This window comes from Haliotis cracherodii, unplaced genomic scaffold (assembly GCF_022045235.1).
Source record: "Haliotis cracherodii isolate W230 unplaced genomic scaffold, xgHalCrac1.p SCAF_3, whole genome shotgun sequence".
Classification (NCBI taxonomy): domain Eukaryota; kingdom Metazoa; phylum Mollusca; class Gastropoda; order Lepetellida; family Haliotidae; genus Haliotis; species Haliotis cracherodii.
The window spans coordinates 52,791,595-52,814,627 of NW_027266286.1; the positions used below are offsets into that span (position 1 = coordinate 52,791,595).

Consider the following 23,033-nt stretch of genomic DNA (forward strand, 5'->3'; position numbering starts at 1 on the left):
TAATCTGAATGATGTAGAACAATTATGCTTTTTATTCTCCACCGTTGGCATCGTTAAACATGTCGCCAAAACCGCCATTTTATACTTACCCGACGTCGAAACCTTGTGTATAAATTTTAAGTATTTCATTTTATATTTTATCTTCTCAACCTTGTTTAAATGTCTTTTAAATCGTTTTAGTCTCTCATAACTTCATAAGGAGTGGTGTGTGTACTTTTTTATGTACATTGATTCTTGTTGTAAATAATGCTGTACACCCAGTGAGACATAAACAAAATATCTGTCTGTCTGTCTGTCTGTCTGTCTGTCAGTCTGATAGAAATAACTGTTGAAACAAAACTAGTATTTATTCAGATGCTGTAGTGCGTTTTAGTGTGTCACTAGGACTTTTCAGTCAATAATCTGGAGAATTAATGACAGTTTGTGCTGTCGATGTACGCTAGGTTCACACAACAGGACCGGAGGTCAAGAATCTGGTCATTACACGACCAATCAGTTGTATTGTGTCGCTGTAGACTCGTGACTCAGCTACAACTTGCTTACGTTCACCCAACACTTAACGGGTACCCGGTAGAACGTGGTACACTAGTCATCTCTCGACACTTCCTAGAATACCTACAAGGTTCCATCGATTTGTTTGTTATTGTACAGCTAAATGACGGCGGCCTGTAGATAATCGAGTCAGGTCCAGACAATCCAGTCATCGATATTGTCAGCAACAATCCACGCCGTCGGAGTACAATAACAGGCCATCAACCGAGTCAGCGAGCCTGACTACCCGATCCATTAAGTCGCTTCTTACGACCAGTATAGGGTGCTTGGGACCTATTCTAACCTGGAATCCCCAAGCATGTATTCGAGTTATCACGAATACCATGGATACTCAAAACACTATATTTCGTTAATATCGCTTTAAGAAACAACATAATTTGTCAATGTAGGGGCATTTGTGAGTCTGAAAAATGTGTGTCCTCTTTCTAACATAATACGCCTTGAATATAGCTACAGCATTGTCGGTCACGCACGCACGCGCGCACCCACCCAAGCACTCACTCACTCAAGCCAATAATCTATCCTCGGGGTTGCCTAAATGTTTTAGTCACTTTCCATTTTCACTTTCATCTTTTCCCAGATGGGGATACTTTTACATCAACATATTAACATACTGTCCGGGGATCGAATCGAAGGGGATTTAGACATTTTATGACGGCTACATAATCAACAGGTGCCCGTCTTAGATCCAGAGTTACTTCCCTTACCTCATGCTGAGTGTAAACAAAAATGGCCGCAAGTAAGACTATCTGGGTCGTTGTCAAACGATTTGACGTGGATGGTAAGTTACTGCGAGTGGAATTTATTGTTTTAGCTAGATGTACGGCTTATCTACGTACTTGTGCAAGTATCCGGTAATATGCAGTGACTTAAAACAATTGGAAAGCTTTAAAACCACCTACAAATCGGAATGACATGACATCACTAAGTGAGTAAGTCACCGCTGCCAGGTTGGGGGTTGGGGGTTTTTCGGTCATCGTTGGGTGCGGCTCTAAATGCAATATGTTAGTCCAGTAAGTACACTCCTCCTTATTTTCTTGAGTATGTGACAGGTCATTCTTAACCGTGAATTACTAATAACATTACAAGGTGACAGTTTATAGAGTCAGTGGTAGGCTATGGGCCAAGGTAGTAAAAACGGAAAATTATGAATTATTAAATGTAATTCACCTTATGAACGTAAAGGGCCCAAAGGCAAAGGTCACAGAAGTAAGATCTGTGAAGGTGAGTCAGTCAGCTGGTCAGTGACAAGGCTCATCATGCTCATGGCTGTTTCCAAACATCCTGTTGACAAAAATTACACCCTAAGGGCCCATGGATATTTTACCCCAATGGCCCTCTTCCAAAATAGATTAAGAGCAGGTCACTCATTAGATCCCCTGGTCGTGTCATACCAGAAGACGTTAAAAGATGCTACATTTTACCCTGTCTGGCCCTTGACATTAACTAAATGAGGATCAGATAAGGACAAAGTTGGAGTCAATGTAATGGGTCTAATTGGGGTAAGCATGTTAATCTGTGGCATGGAATCTCTGTGAGCTAGCACTATAAATCGGCATCAGTCCGGTCTAGTACAAGCAGACACACACACACGTGCATGCACGTCGCTATATAAGTGCAATAATCTTGGATGCGATGTTAAACCCCATTTCACCTCACCTCACACGCTTTCTGCCAAGTTAATTCCTTGTCTGTCAACAACCTTTTCTGAATATGTTCATTTCGTAACCCTGCTGCTGGTCTATCTTGTAAGTGTTCATTGAGGGTGTTTGTAAAGTTACAGTATTGGCTCAATCGCTTTAATGCCAGTTTATATTCTGTCACACTTTCAGTTGGTGGTATCTTGGTGGACTACCACTACAAATTTTGCATATTTCCAGAATAGTATAAGCAGCCACACACGCAATAATCTTGAATGCGAAGTTCAACCCTATCTCACCTCACCTCACCATAATACACTTTCAATATTTGTTGCAATAAATCAACTGAAAATAACAAAGTGTGTGTGCAAGGAAGGTTTTTTGTTTGCAAACTTCCATGATAATTGTCGCAATATATGTTTTCTAGCCCTCACCACATGGTCCCTAAGAAAATGTAAGCGTCAGCAGGGTATAGATCATGGTAATTTGACAGATTGGGCAGATTATTCAGGGGACGCTTTCCTCAAAATGTCCACTGGACCCAATCACCGGTGGACCCTTTGGGTTTATACCATTAATACACAACTGAGGTGTCTTGGCAGGAAGATGGATGGTGGGGTAACCTAGTGGTTAAAATGTTCGCTCATCTCGCCGAAGACCCAGGTTCACTCCCCACATGGGTACAATGCGTTAGCCCATTTCTGGTGACCCCCACCGTGCATTTGCTGGAATATTGCGAAAACCAGCGTAAAACCATACTCGCTCACTCACTTGACAGGAAGACAAAGAAAAGAAATGATGTATATCATGTAATTTTATTTACCTGTAACTGCATGAATAAAAACACATATAATTGATTGAACATTTGGCTACACGGTGAATAGTGGATTTAAAATATTTGAATATTTTTTATGAAAAAGGTATATCTGATCTTGAAGTTGATTTCATAGCACGATAAATATTGTTTCGCTGGCAAAATTCTCTGTCAGAATAGTTTTCCAATTAACCCATGCTTGTCATAACAGCTAATGAGGCTGGTCACAATGTCTGATCTGGCTGATTGTGTTTCTTCACCATCCCTTATCCTATCAACTAGTGGTGTTCCTGGACTCGAAGTAATTATCTATACATGCTTTATGCACTTATAATGTGACTGTATTACTGTCCAAAACTGACAACCAATACCCTATCATGGACGGTATATCACTATAAGACAAAGTGTATTGTTAATGATGTATGTTAATCAGTATGCCTCTCTGTTTCAGATGACATTGCAGACAGCAATGCCGTGTCCATGAACATCAATGACAATGAAGACACTGAAACAGTCAGGCTTGCATTGAAGAAGGCATTCTGTATCAGTGATCCTGACCTCATCCTCAAGGTAATGATGTAACTGAATCGAACACTGATACAGTTTGCTTGTCCTGGTTAAATTAAATTAAAATTAAATTAAGAATTTTCCAATTAACAACTGCTCAAATTCGCTTGGACCATGTTTGGTCTAGTCAAAGGCTCTCTTGAAGAGACAGGTTTAGAGTGTCTTTTTAAAGTTTGTCAGATTTTCTGTTTCTCTATTTCTTGTGGCAGATTGTTTGATAGCTAATGGGCCAGCATATTGAAATGACCTATCTCCATGTGTTTTGGTACGTGACTTTGGCACCACTAGCACATGATCTTTTGATGTAAGAGAATGTGCAGGCTTGTATGGTACTATCAGTTCCTGTAAGTCTGGTTCGCCCTGATTATGTTTCTAGGTTTGTCAGCACTAGACCCGTGCTGGTTTCACCACAATGGTAAATGTCTAAGACCTGCATCGCTTTTGGCTTTCCTCCTACGTTGCAATATAACTGTAATACTGTTAAAAGCAGCGTTAAACCCAACTCACTTCCTCCTTCATTGTGAATGCATACAGCTGTATGTACTGATGGTTGACGGTTGATGGAGGAATGTTGTGTAGTGTAACCCATGAAGTACTAACAATACATAGACAACAACCAATAAAGTATCTGCTTGTCAGAGTAGCAGAGCTCCAGATAACTTTTTGTTTTTACTCCAGGGTTTCTATTTTAATTGGGTTATTACATTTTTCATTGGATAACTAATATTTTTTCACTCATCTATTCATCACACATCAGCATGATCAGTGAACATTTTAAGATTTTAAAAAATTATATGATGTTTTAGATGTATATAACTGTTCTAAATATATAGCCTGGATTCGGGAAGTAAATTACTGGTAGCTCGTAATTGTGTTTCGGAAATTAGCTTCTTTGTACGCATGCTGAAAAAGCTTCTCAGTGTATCGAGCTGTTTCTATGCATTTGAGTTTTTCATTTAATGCATGCGTTTCTGTACACAAGTTAATTGAAAGTAATTAGGTTTTGAATATTTGTTTTGGGGTGGGTGGGTATTTTACGCAAATACGCTGCTTATCTGTAGCTCTGGATAAGCCAATGTTTTTCTGTTGTATTGAAGATGCAATTTGTGACAATTCTATTATAATCACTCAAGACCAATTTAGGGCACTTCTTATGTGCTTAACAGCGGGGGCTTACTCAAAATGTTACAAAAGTTAAATGAAAATATAACTAGCTTTTGATACCATGGTTACTCATCAGTTGAAGCTCGTCAGTAATCATGGTAATACTCATGTTGGTTGTAATTACTTTTGTCTCCATGGCACCAAACATCAATCACTCTTCAACACCTATCACATTATGACATACCGTAAATATGGGACTAACAGATTAAGGAGGGGCTCTGCCATCTGCATGATTAATAATTCACAGGCTTCTATGCAGTATGTTCATTCAGCGTGCCCTTGAAGTATGGCAGATGTGCCATTAGCTACCATATCAGCTGTAATAAGTGTGCTGGGTACTTAGAAAATGTGTTTGTTGGGGGTTAGGATGCTTGAAAAACTCAGCCACAAGTTTGTTGACCTGCTATTTCCAGTGTTAACGTACCAGCAGTAATCTGTTAGCTGACTTTCTTGTTCTTGAAGAACATGTCATATCATGAGCTCGATGATACTTCTTATCTTTAGTCGTCATTATATCGGGATGTTTTTATAACTTTTCTCAGTAAAATAGACAAGAGTTACTTCCCTTTGACCAGTGTACTAGAACATGGGGGCAATAAAATACATATGGAACTGAAGGACAAAGGGTTTGAGAGCATGTGATATTTGCCTCTCCCGGGCAGTGTACTCACGTCTCTCATCACAAATAGATTTTTAAAAAGTACAATCCTCCAGCCAAAGCATCCAGCAGACATCAAAACAAATGACCCTCCAAAACCTTGCTACCCAGAAGGCAATGATAGGGCAGTATGGACACATCAGATCTGTTTTCATTGGCTTATCTGTTGTATAACAGAGCATATAATACCAATGAAATATCAATTTTATTACAGTGAAGTAAAATTGCCATAAAGTTCTTTTGTCCTGTTCCCAGAATATAGAGAGTAGTCCATAAATAATCAGTCAACTGTCGGCTCTAATCTGAAAAGGGGGCGGTCGCGTAGCCTAGTGGTTAAAGCGTTCGCTCGTCACGCCGAAGACCCGGTTTCAAATCTCGACATGGGTACAATGTGTAAAGCCCATTTCTGGTGTCCCCCGGCCGTGATATTGCTGGAATATTGATAAAAGCGGCGTAAAACCATACTCACTCACTCAAATCTGAAAACGTGATTCTGAAGCGGGAATACGTCCAAATACCCCATGCTCATTGTAACAACGGATTGAAAATGAAAAAATCGAGTGGTTGCAATGTTTGGACTGATTGATTAGGTGTGAAATTATCATGTTATACCCCTGTAGTGTTAAACAAGAGTCGAACACTTTCCCCATGTTGTACCTAAGTGAGAACAGCAAGCTGACAGGTGCAAAGAGTTACCCCCCTTTGTCCACTGATGTGAGGTTGTGATGTGAGAGATGTACAAATAAAACAATTCCCACGTAGCTTATGGTAGTGATTTTTGAACATGATGAGGAGACAACAGACCAAACTTTCCTGATTTTGTGGTTTACCAAGGGTGATAAGGGTGTAGCCATTCACTACAAACATCCTATACATTATTTTGAATCAGTTATTATTTAATAGATTAACTGTTAGCTTTTTGTAATCTTAAATCTTTCTAATCCATGAACTATTACTTTGTATTTTCTGATTGTAGCTCACCCGTGAAGATCTGGGTTAGAATTAGTCTTCAGCAACTCATGCTTGTCGTAAGAGGCGACTAACGGGATCGGGTGGTCAGGCTCACAGACTTGGTTGATGCATGTCATTGTATCCCAATTGCATAGATCGATGCTTATGATAGCAATCACTGGATTGTCTGGTCTAGATTCGATTATTTACAGACCACTGTCATAGAGCTGGAATGTTGCTGAGTGCGGCGATAGACTACAAACAAACAAACTTTAGGCCATAGTCAATCAAATCTGTAAACAGAAACTATGAAGATCTACTGCACAGAGCCATACCTTCCTCAGTCACAAGAGGTACTAATGTGTCCCCACCCATAATGCCAGTGGGGATTCTATGGCAGAATAGATGCCCAGTAATCCACGGTTCTAGCAGTACATACAAAGTCTGTTTTCATCTGTTCGTGCACCTGAATTCATTGCAGGGATACAATGTAGTTTTTTTTGTGAATAATACTCGAAACATCTTTTATTAAATATGAATCAAGAACAACTATTATGTTCTAATCTTTTTTCAAACTCTGATCTGCAACGTGTGACGTGAGGCTATCGTGACGTAGATCATGTTAGGTAGTCTGAGCATGTACTGTTGTGTTGGTCATGTATCCCCTACGACTGCACCTCTGTCAAACCGCGGATCAACCATAACGCTCACCAATTATTTGGACCCTAATGGTCGTGGTGTCGTGAGGGATCACTGTACACACCAACACAATGGAGACTGTTGTCATAATTTCGGCTGAGTGATTGTGTGGTGTTGTACCCAGTTAACGTGGATCGTTGTTTATGCCTGATCCAGGCTTGATTATTGACAGGGATATTAGTGCGACATAAACATGCACATACTTGAGGTCTTCGTAACATTTCGCCCTGATATGTTTCTAGGTTCATCAGCACCATATCCATGCTCTTGGATTTCACCAAAGTTGTAAAGGTCTAATACCTGCATGACGTGAGGCTTTCCTCCCACATTAAGCTGACATGCTTTTTATTGTCTGGTCACAGATGTTAGTAATAAAATATGTTAATTTAATACAAGGTAGAGACAGTACGCTGTGAAACTGACTAATAATTGGTAATGAAGTTTAAGAAGTTGGGGACCAATCAGAATGATCAAAAACAGTATGCTGGTAAACATGGTAAATTATAAATACTGGCATCGCCAGTCGCGATCCCTGTGATGTAATACTAGTCCAGGCAGACTTTGTGAGTCATAGGCGTGGCACAGCTCCACGACAGAAATACTTCAACTCATTATAAGAAGTCTTGGCATGTTAAACACCACCATTGATGACACACTTCCGTGCTGGTGATATTACTGAATGTAAAGGTCGTGCTTGTTACCAAATTGCCGGGAGATTGTACGTAATGGGCTCTAATAAGGCAGCTTCACCATCCTAGCTTTGAGCCTGTAGCAGTGCGGCTGTGATTGAAGCAGGCTGCAGGCTCTCTCCTATAAGCTGTCAACAATAAGTCATTCTACATATTCTATGCATATTTATAAATCAGATATTTTGATTCTGTGTAGTTTTGCCAGGAGATTTATCACAGGTAATGAGGCTAGAAAATCAATACTGTGAGACATGGTAGGCTGTTGTGACATGATCTGTGTAGACTACACTGGCTTCTACTTCTCCATGGTGAACCTCAGTTTGTCTACTTTGGGCTGGCTGAGTTGCGTGTAAGTTCAGAGCACTGGGATTTGTTGTTTGAGACAAACATTTTGGGGTCATTTTTTCATTGGACACTGCACACCAGAAACCTTCGATTGTGGGTTAGAATCCCAGTTCACCCTAAGTATGGTTCCAGGTTTGTCAGCACCATACCCGCGCTCATGGGTTTCACCGGAGTGGTAAACGTCTGAGACCTGCCTCCCTTCAGACATTCATCCCACATTAAGCTGACATGCTGTGATATAACTGGAATACTTTTAAAAGCAGAGGTCAACCCAACTCAATTATTCAATCATTGGACACTTTTTAAACAAATATTTTGTTAGAATGTTTGATTTTGAGGTGAAGATAACACAGTAAGAAAGTAAAGATGACCATTTATGTACTTGTATTAGAACTTGTGAGTTGTATTCCCAATGTTAACATGTGTTTCCTGTCTGTGGGTTTTTCGATATCATTGTTCCTGAATATTTCTTTGTCCTGTTGTGACAAGTGTGAATTATTGCGAATAATTACAATGAACATGATGATTTCTAGTCAAAAACTAGTTTTGAAATACACAAAATGCACAATTCTCAAACTGAAATATATTGTGCCTTTAATCATGTTAATTCTGGCCAAACAGCCTTTAATTCTGAACAAACATCTTTTACTGGTTACTTGCAGGACAAGTGAACATTTTAATATTTTTATTTTTTATCATATCTCTGCATATCATCATGATCATCTGGGCGGTCAGGTAGCCTAGTGGTTAAAGCGTTCGCTCATCAGCTCATCACGCTGAAGACCTGGGTTCGATTCCTGACATGGGTACAATGTGTGAAGCCCATTTCTGGTGTCCCCCGCTGTGATATTGCTGGAATATTGCTCGAAGTGGTGTAAAACCATACTCACTCACTTGAGTTTGAACCCTTTGAACCAACTGTACAAGTTAAAAATTGTCTCAACACCAGAGCTTGCGACGTGTACACCTGAACACAGTGGCGTAAAACCATACTTACTCACTCACTCATGATCATCACGATTCATAAGGATATTAGAATTCAATGTCATTAAAATCAGATCTAAGTTCTGGCTGCCGCTAAACAAAGATCTGAGGACATCACATTACAGGTCACGTCAGAACGACCTTTCGCGAACTTTGACCGACCACTGAAATCACATACAAGAAGTCGACATCAGCCAACTAGAAAGCAGCTTTCTCGAACTTTACGCCACTCGTTTCAACCTGGTGACTTCCATTTCAGACTACGCTTGAAAAATATGTTGACACAGTCCTCGATTAAAATTTGGAAAACTGAACTAACGAAAATTTCAGAATGTCTAATATATGGTTGAAATGTTGTAGCACTGCTTCCCACATACTGTGCAACACCTCCTTCATTCAAATGTTTATTCCACGGAAGCGAGAGGTAGACGATAATTTTGACGGAATCAGTCGTATGGGCCGTAACTGTCGTTTGGAATAAACCGTGTTAGCGTTTTCGACGTTACAAGATTAGAAAACACATTCCGACAGTCACTTTCAGGATCTGGTAAGCAAAGCTTTGATTGGCCGGATGAAAGGTCATTCTGACATGTCCCGTAATGGGATGTCCTCAGATCTTTGTATTGCGATAGCGAGAACTAAGATCTGATTTTAATGGGATTGATTAGAATCAAAATACTCATTCACCATTTTGAGCATGTTAAGAATGCAGAGGCTTCTTCATACCAGCTCAACAAGTTTTTAGTTTTAAGCTGCTGTGGAGGATGTAAGTCCACCAGGTTCTGCCAGTTTGTCTCATTAGTTGAACAAGTTGCTGCATCTACACGTGGTCAGTTATCATGGTTGATAGTTGTACAAGGTCTGGAGGCCTGGGAAGTGCTGTGTAATATGTTATCTGTTGTAATACAAGCATGATCCACTCCTGACTGAGTGATCGTGATGTGATCTCATGTTATCATGGTTATCGCCTCTCCTGTCAGCACAGTGTATCCTGATCATCACCTGACCGCCAAGCACTCTGATGATAGAACCATTCAGACAGCCCTGTATGGATGTCTTGTTACTGATGATAGAACCATTCAGACAGCCCTGTATGGATGTCTTGTTACTGATGATAGAACCATTCAGACAGCCCTGTATGGATGTCTTGTTACTGATGATAGAACCATTCAGACAGCCCTGTATGGATGTCTTGTTACTGATGATGGTAGGAGAACTGACCTGGGAGAGTAATGGGCTGATCACTGAATTATAGGGGGAGGTGGTCGGGTAGCCTAGTGGTTAAAGCGTTGGCTGGTCACGCCGAAGTCCCGGGTTCGATTACCGACATGGGTACAATGTGTGAAGCCCATTTCTGGTGTCCCCCGTCGTGATTTTGCTTGAATATTGCCATAAGCGGCATAAAACCATACTCACTCACTCACTCATTGAATAATAGGGGTGGAAAGATTGATATTTTGCTGACCCCCCTATTTTATGTAGCATTTTTTTTTTTTTCATGACCCACCCCCTTATTATAATGACCATTTCCATAAAAAATGATCAAATTTATAATTTTTAGGTTTGACAAAATAGAACTGTCATTTTTTCAAGCACCACCATCCCTCTCCCCCTATAGGTGTGATAAATTTTGCCACGCTCCCTTTCACTGTCATATTTCTTGCTAACCCCTCCCCCACCCCCTTTTTAATCTCCCATGCCCCTCTCCTCTGTAACAAATTACCAGTCCCTAAAACAATATTGAATACCCAGAGAAAACTATCAGATTAGAACAGAACACTTTATTCTCTCCAAACCATTGGCGGTGGTACAAAAGCGTACAAAAGTATGTACACATAAAGTATTAATAAGTGACAAGATGACAGTATGTCATGCAAAGTTATATGCTATCTTTTCTGTTTTCTGTTTTCGTACTGCTTTGAATGTTTCATCAATAAATCATGAATTATCAATACCCAATTAAATAACTTGATGCTCAGAGAGTATCTGGAGCTCTGAATGCTGGATGTGAAGCCATGACGTGTGATGGGAAGGGAAGCAACTCATATTGCAGTGATTCACTCACTCACTCTACATCGGGGAACAGTATTGCTGTGTGGAGTTTATGGAAGTCAGTGTGCACACTATACTGACATCCCATCCGATGTGTTTTAATATGACGGGTGAGAATATGGAGGTGTCAGGAATTAAAATAGACATCTTCTTCATAAAACAATACTAAGATTGTCATGTGTACAAACTTTTTTCTTAAACAGATATTAAACATTGTTCCTGATGCAAGTGTATTCTTTTCACCTTGAACAGGAAGCTTGGCCTGTTGGTATTCCGTTGGCACGACACAGTCATGGGTATGTCAGTCTAGTACCACAGACAACCCCTTTAAATTTCCATACCTGACAACAACCTGCTGTTGTCTTTATCACAGCCATTGTGGCTATCTCCCAGGGCTTTAGAGTGTTCCACAACCCACATACTGTTCCCAGATAACAAGAAGACCTTGTTCAAGGACTGATTATCTGAAACAGAATTACTTAAAGTGAAGAAAACAATGACACCATTATGTCACCAGTGCAGATTCCGCCACTCACTAGGAAGAGGGATTCACCCTTCGCCATGTTCAGCCTGTGGACATACGTAACGAGCACTTCTCTTGATTGGTGGGGAATAAATGGGTCAAACCATTGCCTGGTATAGTGCTGACTGGTGTGGAGGAGTGATGAGATCCATGCCTTACACTGGCGGGCGTGTTGGAGCAGGCAGTCAGTAGGCAACTCCTGACCTGATAGATCACACAGGCTAGTGTCCTTGTGGACTCTACACTGGGTGTTACATTTGTTACGGTGAATACTTTCTACAACATGGTTCATTGACATCAGGGATATATAGAAATATGTCTCCAACGTGGTTCAGTCGTATCATCAGGGTATTATAGAAATATGTCTCCAACACGGTTCAGTCCTCATCAGGGATATATAGAAATATGTCTCCAGCATGGTGCAGTCCTCATCAGGGATATATAGAAATATGTCTCCAGCATGGTTTAGTCGTATCATCAGGGATATATAGAAATAGGTCTCCAGCATGGTTTAGTCGTATCATCAGGGATATATAGAAATATGTCTCCAACGTGGTTCAGTCGTATCATCCGGGTATTATAGAAATATGTCTCCAACATGGTTCAGTCCTCATCAGGGATATATAGAAATATGTCTCCAGCATGGTTCAGTCCTCATCAGGGATATATAGAAATATGTCTCCAGCATGGTTTAGTCGTATCATCAGGGATATATAGAAATACGTCTCCAGCATGGTTTAGTCGTATCATCAGGGATATATAGAAATACGTCTCCAGCATGGTTTAGTCGTATCATCAGGGATATATAGAAATATGTCTCCAACGTGGTTCAGTCGTATCATCCGGGTATTATAGAAATATGTCTCCAACATGGTTCAGTCCTCATCAGGGATATATAGAAATATGTCTCCAGCATGGTTCAGTCCTCATCAGGGATATATAGAAATATGTCTCCAGCATGGTTTAGTCGTATCATCAGGGATATATAGAAATACGTCTCCAGCATGGTTTAGTCGTATCATCAGGGATATATAGAAATACGTCTCCAGCATGGTTTAGTCGTATCATCAGGGATATATAGAAATACGTCTCCAGCATGGTTTAGTCGTATCATCAGGGATATATAGAAATATGTCTCCAACGTGGTTCAGTCGTATCATCAGGGTATTATAGAAATATGTCTCCAACACGGTTCAGTCCTCATCAGGGATATATAGAAATATGTCTCCAGCATGGTGCAGTCCTCATCAGGGATATATAGAAATATGTCTCCAGCATGGTTTAGTCGTATCATCAGGGATATATAGAAATAGGTCTCCAGCATGGTTTAGTCGTATCATCAGGGATATATAGAAATATGTCTCCAACGTGGTTCAGTCGTATCATCCGGGTATTATAGAAATATGTCTCCAACATGGTTCAGTCCTCATCAGGGATATATAGAAATATGTCTCCAGCATGGTTCAGTCCTCATCAGGGATATATAGAAATATGTCTCCAGCATGGTTTAGTCGTATCATCAGGGATATATAGAAATACGTCTCCAGCATGGTTTAGTCGTATCATCAGGGATATATAGAAATACGTCTCCAGCATGGTTTAGTGGTATCATCAGGGATATATAGAAATATGTCTCCAACATGGTTCAGTCGTATCATCCGGGTATTATAGAAATATGTCTCCAACATGGTTCAGTCCTCATCAGGGATATATAGAAATATGTCTCCAGCATGGTTCAGTCCTCATCAGGGATATATAGAAATATGTCTCCAGCATGGTTCAGTCGTATCATCAGGGATACATAGAAATACGTCTCCAGCATGGTTTAGTTGTATCATTAGGGATATATAGAAATACATCTCCAGCATGGTTCAATCGTATCATCAGGGATACATAGAAACACGTCTCCAGCATGGTTTAGTCGTATCATCAGGGATACATAGAAACACGTCTCCAGCATGGTTTAGTCGTATCATCAGGGATACATAGAAATACATCTCCAGCATGGTTCAATCGTATCATCAGGGATACATAGAAACACGTCTCCAGCATGGTTTAGTCGTATCATCAGGGATATATAGAAATACATCTCCAGCATGGTTCAATCGTATCATCAGGGATACATAGAAATACGTCTCCAGCATGGTTCAGTCATATCATCAGGGATATATAGAAATACGTCTCCAGCATGGTTCAGTCGTATCAGGGATATATAGAAATCTGTCTCCAACATGGTTCAGTTGTATCATCAGGCATATATAGAAATACATCTCCAGCATGGTTCAGTCCTCATCAGGGATATATAGAAATTCGTCTCCAGCATGGTTCAGTCGTATCATTAGAGATATATAGAAATACGTCTCGAGCATGGTTCAGTCATATCATCAGGGATATATAGAAATACATTCTCCAATATGATTGTCATATCATCAGGAATATATCGTGGGACTATCGGTTTAGTCATATCGTGAGGGACATATACTCACTGCCAAAAGAAACGCAAACCATTGAATAATATAGAGAAGTGTGTACGTTAAGAAGACATATTTTCAATGTGTACCAATTATTGAAAAACTTACAATCAGTCAAATGCTTACCACAGAGTATCTTTCTTCTTATCACAATCTGCTGCAAGTGATTTCCAAATGGTGCATCTCGAGTCATGGATCTGTGACGTCACATGTGATGCATTCATGAGTCACTGGTTAACACAACATTCTGGTATGTTCGTTTGTGCATCAAACCAATCTAATGTCTCTTGAATATGAGTAAGTGTTCATATATTAACCAATTTGTATGGTATTCGTATTAGCATATATATAACAAACTCATGAATGTTCACTGATGATTATGGCATGTTGGCATGCACTGTGTTGAAGCACAAATACATCCTGACAAATAATAGAGATGTCATTTTTGCATTTGATTATATTAGCGCACGTTAGAAACTGTTAAACTGACAAAGATAAATACATGTTGATGTACTCTGTGTGGAAGCATGAATCGTTTGCTTATTCCAGCGTATGCACAAAGTTGATGAAATACAAATACAAATTATCATTTACAATATTAAAGATGTAGATTGCATTTTCCATATCCTGGCAGAAAAAAAGACATAGATTAGAAGCTGCATATTTTGAATATATTTAGATTCCCGACATGGGTACAACGTGTGAATCGCATTTCTGGTTGCCCCGGCCGTGATGTTGCTGGAATATTGCTCAAAGCGGCGTAAAACTATACACACTCACTCACTCTCCAGATGGGCAGTGTGAGACTTGTTCCCAGCTACTTTACCAGCAGTGTAGATTCTGCTCCATACAGCCTCAGTTGAATAAGAGGCCAATCCCTGGTAAAGGGTAAATCAGTCATCACACCCTGCACAGGGTAAATCAGTAGTTGCTGCGCTTGTAAAGGGTAAATCAGCAAGCGCTTCCCCTGCAAAGCATAAATCAGTAATTGCTTCCCCTCCAAAGGGTAAATCAGTAAACGCTATCCCTGCAAAGGGTACATCAGTAATCACTTCCCCTGCAAAGGGTAAATCAGTAATCACTTCCCCTGCAAAGGGTAAATCAGTAACCACTTCCCCTGCAAAGGGTAAATCAGTAACCACTTCCCCTGCAAAGGGTAAATCAGTAATCACTTAATTCCCCTGCAAAGGGTAAATCAGTAATCACTTCCCCTGCAAAGGGTAAATCAGTAACCACTTCCCCTGCAAAGGGTAAATCAGTAACCACTTCCCCTGCAAAGGGTAAATCAGTAATCACTTCCCCTGCAAAGGGTAAATCAGTAATCACCTAATTCCCCTGCAAAGGGTAAATCAGTAATCACTTAATTCCCCTGCAAAGGGTAAATTAGTAATCACACCCTGCAAGGGGTAAATCAGTAACCACTTCCCCTGCAAAGGGTAAATCAGTAATCACTTAATTCCCCTGCAAAGGGTAAATCAGTAACCACTTCCCCTGCAAAGGGTAAATCAGTAATCACCTAATTCCCCTGCAAAGGGTAAATCAGTAACCACTTCCCCTGCAAAGGGTAAATCAGTAATCACTTAATTCCCCTGCAAAGGGTAAATTAGTAATCACACCCTGCAAATGGTAAATCAGTAATGGCCATGGGGATTTTCAAGAGTGTAAATGTATAAACATGTTTCATTGGTATCATCAGTTTATATATGTACTGTGCGATGAAATACTAGCATTAATGGCTTTTAATGGCTAGCTCTCTTGATCCCCATGCTTGTTGTGAGAGCAAATATACAAGGATCAAGCAGTTAATTTGTGAATGATTGTTGGTCATCATACCTGATGGTGGGGTACTTGATGATCCAGAGGGGGTTTGCAGAAGGTGCACTCCACACGATGTACCCCTTCCTCCCCGCGCCCCGCGCCCGCTCCATACACCCGACTTAACACAAAGGTAGTGTGCACCCCTTTTTCAAAATCCTGTTCATGCTATTATCTACTGGTCTGTGGCCTGTCGAGACTCATTCAGGGTTTGTCATTTACGTTGAATGGGTATGTGAACAATGTCTGCCTAATTAGCTCTGTATATCATACAAACTAGGACTGCCTGGTCAATCATGTTGATGACAGTTGTTAACGAGGTTGCCCTGACGTGATCCAGTAGTTGACATGGTGGTATTGTGTATGCCTGCTGAAAACAATGGTGTACATTCACTGCAAATGTCGGAAGTGCTGATGAAGCATAAATACACATCAGGGTTTTATGCGAGGCATAAATACACATCAGGGTTTTATGCGAGGCATAAATACACATCAGGGTTTTATGCGAGGCATAAATACACATCAGGGTTTTATGCGAGGCATAAATACACATCAAGGTTTTATGCAAGGCACAAATACACATCAGGGTTTTATGCGAGGCATAAATGTGCGTCTTGTACGCAAAAATGTGGAGATTGGATGTTAAAATACCAAAATTTCAAAACTTAAAAAATTTATGTCAGGTCAGATTTTCAACTTGCCCTGCTAAATTAGAGAAATGAAGACAATTTTAATTTTAACAACAAAACTTTATCAACTGAAGCAACAGCTATTGGGAGATGCGTAGAATAGAAAAATAACAAGTCAAATACTTTATCTGTGTTGACACCGAGGCATCTTCTAAGTTTCAAAGTTAATATCACAGATTTTCCGAATTGCCTGAAGGCAGTTCAATTATATTTTCCCACTTGCCGGGTACGTTACTTTCACGGGTCGGGCAGGAACACCCCTGATGGGCATGTCTCATTTAATCATGACCACTGTCCACTTGATCATTGAGTCCATTCCAGGCTCTAAGGAAATTATTAAGATAGACAGTACATCACACCTTTTCATTACTTCACAGGATCCTCAAAATTAATTATTAGTGTCCCTTTGACCCCAACTTTTGTATGTCAAGTTAAAACGCTGAACCAATGTTTTGAAAGCACTAACCATGCCTACAAGATTTGCCAGTTGGTTTGCCAAATTCTGTAATCCGTAAAATAAAAAAGTGTGGCTTTACAGGCCTCATGAATGATGATATGTCATACTTTGTACTGTCAGTCACTCGCCCACATTGTTTGGTTTGAAAAAGGTTGGTTTCTTTATTGTTTAATGCTTCACACAGCAATATTCCAGCGTGTAAGTGTGGCCTGTAAATAATCAAGTCTGGACCAGACAATCCAGTGATGGACATCATGAGCATCGTTCTACCAATTGTGATCCAATGACATGCATCAACCTGATTATCCAATCCCGTTAGTCACCTCTTTCCACAAGCATGGGTGTTGGAAGACAAACCCTGACTACTGAGAGGTACCCTAGTCATGAGTTAAACAAAAGCATGTGACAGATTGACACACAAGGTGACTGAACAATAGTGTATGCATCCATTCATCCCCCTTTTGGATCCACCAATGGGGGATCAGTGCTGGGGTACAGTTAGCAGCCAGCCTTCCTATAGTAGGAATGTTTGAGACTTGAGTGCCAGATCAGGGCCCACTTGCACTGAGCCCCCTTAGGCTAAGGTGATCGTAACTTCGCCCTTAGCGCTACACTAAGGGCACCAACCTCTTTCACAAAGCCCCCTTAGGGTAAGATCTTCATAAGTTATCAGAGTACGCAGGCCCTTGCAACAAGAGAGACTACTCTAGTTAGGAAACTCAGGGAAATACGCATCTCCATTGCAAAAGAGTTCCACCTTCATGCAAAGGGGGGTCTTGGAAAATCTTATGCTTACGATGACACTGAGCAATGCTGAGGGGGCTTTGTGAAACCAGTGTAAATAATCAGTGTATTATAATCCTTGTAGCTGCTAAGAGTGCCTCAGAAAAGGGGGTTCTGTGTAAGTGGGCCCAGTGAAAAAGGTTTTCTCATGAAGAAGTGGACACCCCACTTTGGTGTCTTGTAGTTAGGGTTTTCTGTATGGCTTGGACAACTTGCTTGTTCACTGCTTGCTCTGTAATCTTAGTCAACAAAATAAAATTAATAAGAATAAACTTGATAATAAATTTATAAGGTAAGTTACTAATGGTGTGATTGTATATTTTCAGCTGCGGAACATGAGGGGTTCTCTCATCCCAATCAACAGCAGGATCGAGGCCAACACTAGCGATGTGTAAGAGCAGGTCTATATACATGCTTCAGTGCTTGAAAATAAGCATGAAAGTCACAGTCTTTATTATTACTCTAATGTTAAAAGTTAAATATTTGCAGGGGTTTTACATTTAAATATAATTAAAAAAGTTATTGGGTAATTATTAACCAAATCACCAGTAGATTCTGAGAAACATGTGTACAGCTGATTGCTACTTCCGGCTTAGTTTATGAGAAAATACACCGAGGGTGCTCTAAAAATTAGAAAATGGGGGCTCTTATTAGAATATTATTTTGGTGAAAAAAAAGGGTTGAAAGATAAATTTCGTGGTTTATGCGGACAGCCTGAAATGTTTATATACGACAGATATATTATTCCAGAATTTAATTGCCCAGTATCAAGGCTGCATATAACACACGAGTGCGTATTATACGCGAATAAATAAGTCTTGTGTACATTGATCAATCGGAAAGGGTGCTAATTGGGATTGTTCACTTGTCAATATATTAGCAAATACCGCCGGGGGCGCTTATTAGTATGAGCATATTTTTCTATTACATTCATTAAATCATGTGACACTGGTAACAAACCAGCCTCTGTTTCAACTATGATAAATGTATGAGACCAATGTTTTGTTTTCATGTACCTAGTGCTAGTTAAATCAAATTCCTCAAATCGAGACCTGTTACTCTCTTATTTTCTTTTAATAACTTTTGGAGCTTACCTTTAATTTCTATTGTTTTGTTCAGTGTTTGTTTAGTTGTAAAGCTGTCAATGTAACAATCTGCATCATATAATCTGACTTAATTGTTTACACTGTCATAAGGTTGGGATGTTGCCGAGTGCGGCGCTAAACAACAGACAAAACATCATATATACACTTTGGAAGTTTGATAGCATATTCGGCCATTAGTGAGGTGAGTTGAAATGGGGTTTAACACTGCATTCAAGATTATTGCAGTTATATAACTATGCCAGCCATTGGTTCAATAGTAGGAAGCTGACTGATGTGAAGAGTGAAGCCACATTGACACACACATCATTGTCCCTATGTCTCTGTGTTCTAAGTCTTGTTGTAAGAGTCATGTATTGTGTTTATTTCCAGGCCCTATGTGCTGGAGGTTGTGAGACTCTATCAAAATGGTGAGCATTATAAAATAACCCTAAAGTAGAAAGGCATTAGTTTTTTTTTATTTTATAATTTACATAATTTTGCTAACATATTTGCTTTGGTTAGTTTACCTTTTAAAGGAAATGGACCCTTGAAGATTCCGGGGTAAAATAGGTCTTCAGCAACCCATGCTTGCCGTAAAAGGTGGCTATGCTTGTAGTAAAAGGAGACTAACGGGATCGGGTGGTCAGACTAGCCGACTTGGTTGAAGCATGTCATTGATCCCAATTGCGCGGATCGATACTCATGATATAAATCACTGGATTGTCTGGTCCAGACTCGATTATTTATAGACGCCGTCATATAGCTGGAATATTGCTGAGTGCGGCGTTAAACAACAAACCAAAAAACTTAGAAGTTGAAGAAAAAAATTACAAAGGAAATGTTTCACTATTGCTATCAACCTGAAACACCAATGCCCCTTTAATATTTCTCCTCTCAAAGCTGACCCAGAGTGATAGACACTTTACACAGCAGTGTATAAACAATGTCACACTCTTACTTGGTTATATAAGCCAGTAAACACTACTTTGAAAGTATTTCAGATATATCACAGCGTGTCAGTTTCATGGGGAGGAAAGTAATGTAGGTCTAAGACGTGTACCACTTTGGCTATACCCATGTATGGGTACTGTGCAGACAAACCTAGAAACATTATCACAGTGAATCAAGGATTCAAACCCACGATCATATATTCCTGGCATGGCAAAGGGAAGCAACTCTGGGTAGCAAAATTGGTTATTCCCTGTGCAGAAAAAATAGCAATACCTGGAATACATGCTGCAAACAACGACTCTGTTAATTACCGCAGGTAAATGTTTTGACAGTGATGCCATGCGAGAGGTCAGTCCAGCTGAGCAGCTACAGCGATGCAGTCAAGACCAAGCTCTCCGAGATCACCATCAGGGTTGGTACATTCTTATCCTTTCTGTACCTTCATCTGGGCGAGGGGCGGTCGGGTACTTTGTGGTTAAAGCGTTCGCTCGTCACGCCGAAGAAACAGGTTCGATTCCTGAAATAGGTACAATGTGTGAAGCCCACTTCTGGTGTCCCCCACCATGATATTGCTGGAAAACGGCGTAAAACCATACTCACTCACTCACTCATCTTGGCGACATCAAAATATTGAAGGAAAGCCTGGATAAAAGCCAATAGGGCCTACTAGAATTTACTAAAGCAAATACTTAATGAGTAATGTGTTAAAGCTGAAATCAACTGGCATTGTGTATCTAAATAGTTTAAAAAGGCAATTTTTTCAAACTTTTGGAAAAGGAACTGTGAGCAATTTCTTAACCGAAGATGTACCAACATCTCCTAAGCTGTAGCAAGACTTGCTCATGTTTATTTGTTAATGCTTTCTGAAAAAAACACACATTCAGCCTTTTTCACAAGACTTTTGAACTTTGCCAGATTGTCTGTTGGATGTAGCATAAGCATGATAAGACTGTATTCACCAGCAATTCTAAACATATACCACAGATAACAGTATTTAGATGTGTTTCAGTACAAGTGACTTGAATGAGTGAGTATGGTTTTACGCCGCTTTTAGCAATATTCCAGCAATATCACGGCGTGGGACACCAGAAATGGGCTTCACACATTGTACCCATGTGGGGAATCGAACCTCGGTCTTCGGCGTGACGAGCAAACTCTTTAACCACTAGGCTACCCGACCGCCTTGTGGTTTGATATGTTTATGAAAAAAGAATGGTAATCTTCTCTGAAGACTGTTCAGGAAGAGCCCAGTGTCGGAGTAATCAGTGTCTGCATCATCTGTTTCAGCTGCAGGCTCTGGAAACAGCCACACCTGAACTAAACAACAGACGGTCAGAGAAAATCAAAGCTGTGAGTGTACGGTCTTAGTTATTGTCAGAGATTATGACACAGACACTGTGCCTTAGATTGTCATGTTTCAGTTAGTTATATACAATGTTTACACGAAACAAAAGATACCTGCGCTTGGTGGACTGAAAGGCATTTTGCTAGGATGCCACTCAGGATTCAGGAAAGTGACCAAAGTGTGGGGCATTGTGTATCTTTCGTTCATTACTACAATAGTTCTGATATCTTGAGTACATGTGTTGTGCAAGCTGTACATTAGAGAACTCAAGTAGAGGAGATAGAGAAACACGAATAGATGGTAGATGATATCAGAAATTGCTCAACTGGGATCTGAATTTGAGTAGTTTGTTACTACTTCAGAAACAATTTGCATTTACAGATGATTGATTCTATTTTTTTAAGTCCAACGATGAATCTGTGTATCCTTGCACTATATGTAATGGACCCATGAAGATCCAAGGTAGAATGGGTCTCCAGCAACCCATGCTTGCTGTAAAAATCAACTATGCTTGTCGAAAGAGGCGACTAACGGGATCGGATGGTCAGACTTGCTGACTTGGTTGATGTATGTCATTGTATCTCAATTGCATGGATCGATGCTCATGATGTCAATCACTGGATTGGCTGGTCCAGACTCGATTATTTACAGACTGCTGTCAAATAGCTAGAATATTGCTGACTGCAGCAATGAACAACAAACAAACAAATAACAACATGTAAGGGGACAAATGTGTAATCATTAGCGACATCGGCAGAAAGCTGAAGTATAAATTAACAAGTCAAATTTTTCAGCGGTTATGGCCCTTAGTTTTGTATGCTCATGCAAGGAACATTGTCAACAAAATAGCCCTCCATAAGAAGCAGTTGTAGACCACAGAACTGGCTTGTCATTAACAAGACCAGCTTGTGAATGGTGTTTCCCACATGGAACTGTCTCTGTATAAGATCTGTCCTTTCCTGTTCTGAAGACAGTGTTGTTTGTGCTGCAGGAGATGGGGGAGCTGGACCAGAAGATTGAGTTCCTGAAGAAGAGGATCAACGAGGCCGACAGCGCCCACTGGCGGGGCATGTTCAAGAAGAACCCAATGTGGTGATGCCAGTGTGGTTGCAGGAGGGTCATCATAACGCCAACCTAGAGAACATCAGACCTCACAGTTGGATGTGGTGATACAGGAAGTGGGACCAAGTTCATTCTGACCTCATACGTGGAAATGTGGGCAGAATATGTGCCTGTGTTACTAATGGTTGTTACAACAGTTGAAGGCTGCACTTCCTGTTCAGCCTTCTCAAGAAATATAGACGCCTGACAAATAGTACTTCTATAATCAAGGTTGCATTGTTCAGGATCAGGATTGGTAGAAATCATATTGTTATTGTTCATGACCATTGTTGATAGTGATCAAAGTGACATTGTCCAGGACCAACTTTGGTGGTGATTGAAGTGGCATTGTTCATGACCATCATCAGAAACAATTATAGTGGCATTATTCATGACCATCGTTGGTGGCAATCAATTGTGGTATTGTTCATGACCATTGTTGGTGGCAATCAATTGTGGTATTGTTCATAATCATCGTTGGTGGCAATCAATTGTGGTATTGTTCATGACCATAGTTGGTGGCAATCATTGTGGTATTGTTCATGATCATCGTTGGTGGCAATCAATTGTGGTATTGTTCATGACCATCGTTGGTGGCAATCAATTGTGGTATTGTTCATGATCATCGTTGGTGGCAATCAATTGTGGTATTGTTCATGACCATTGTTGGTGGCTATCATTGTGGTATTGTTCATGAC

The 23,033-nt window shown here is 40.2% G+C and overlaps 1 protein-coding gene across 1 annotated transcript; it reads left to right on the forward strand.

Annotated features, from left to right (window-relative positions):
* The first annotated feature begins 1,281 nt into the window (after positions 1–1,281).
* LOC139475166 (uncharacterized) lies at positions 1,282–22,750 on the forward strand. Its single transcript, XM_071258422.1, has 7 exons — positions 1,282–1,333; positions 3,458–3,576; positions 18,180–18,244; positions 19,329–19,366; positions 20,222–20,301; positions 21,177–21,239; positions 22,226–22,750. The coding sequence occupies exons 1-7, from the start codon at positions 1,282–1,284 to the stop codon at positions 22,328–22,330; spliced, it is 522 nt and encodes a 173-aa protein (XP_071114523.1). The 3' UTR covers positions 22,331–22,750.
* Positions 22,751–23,033: the final 283 nt, after the last annotated feature.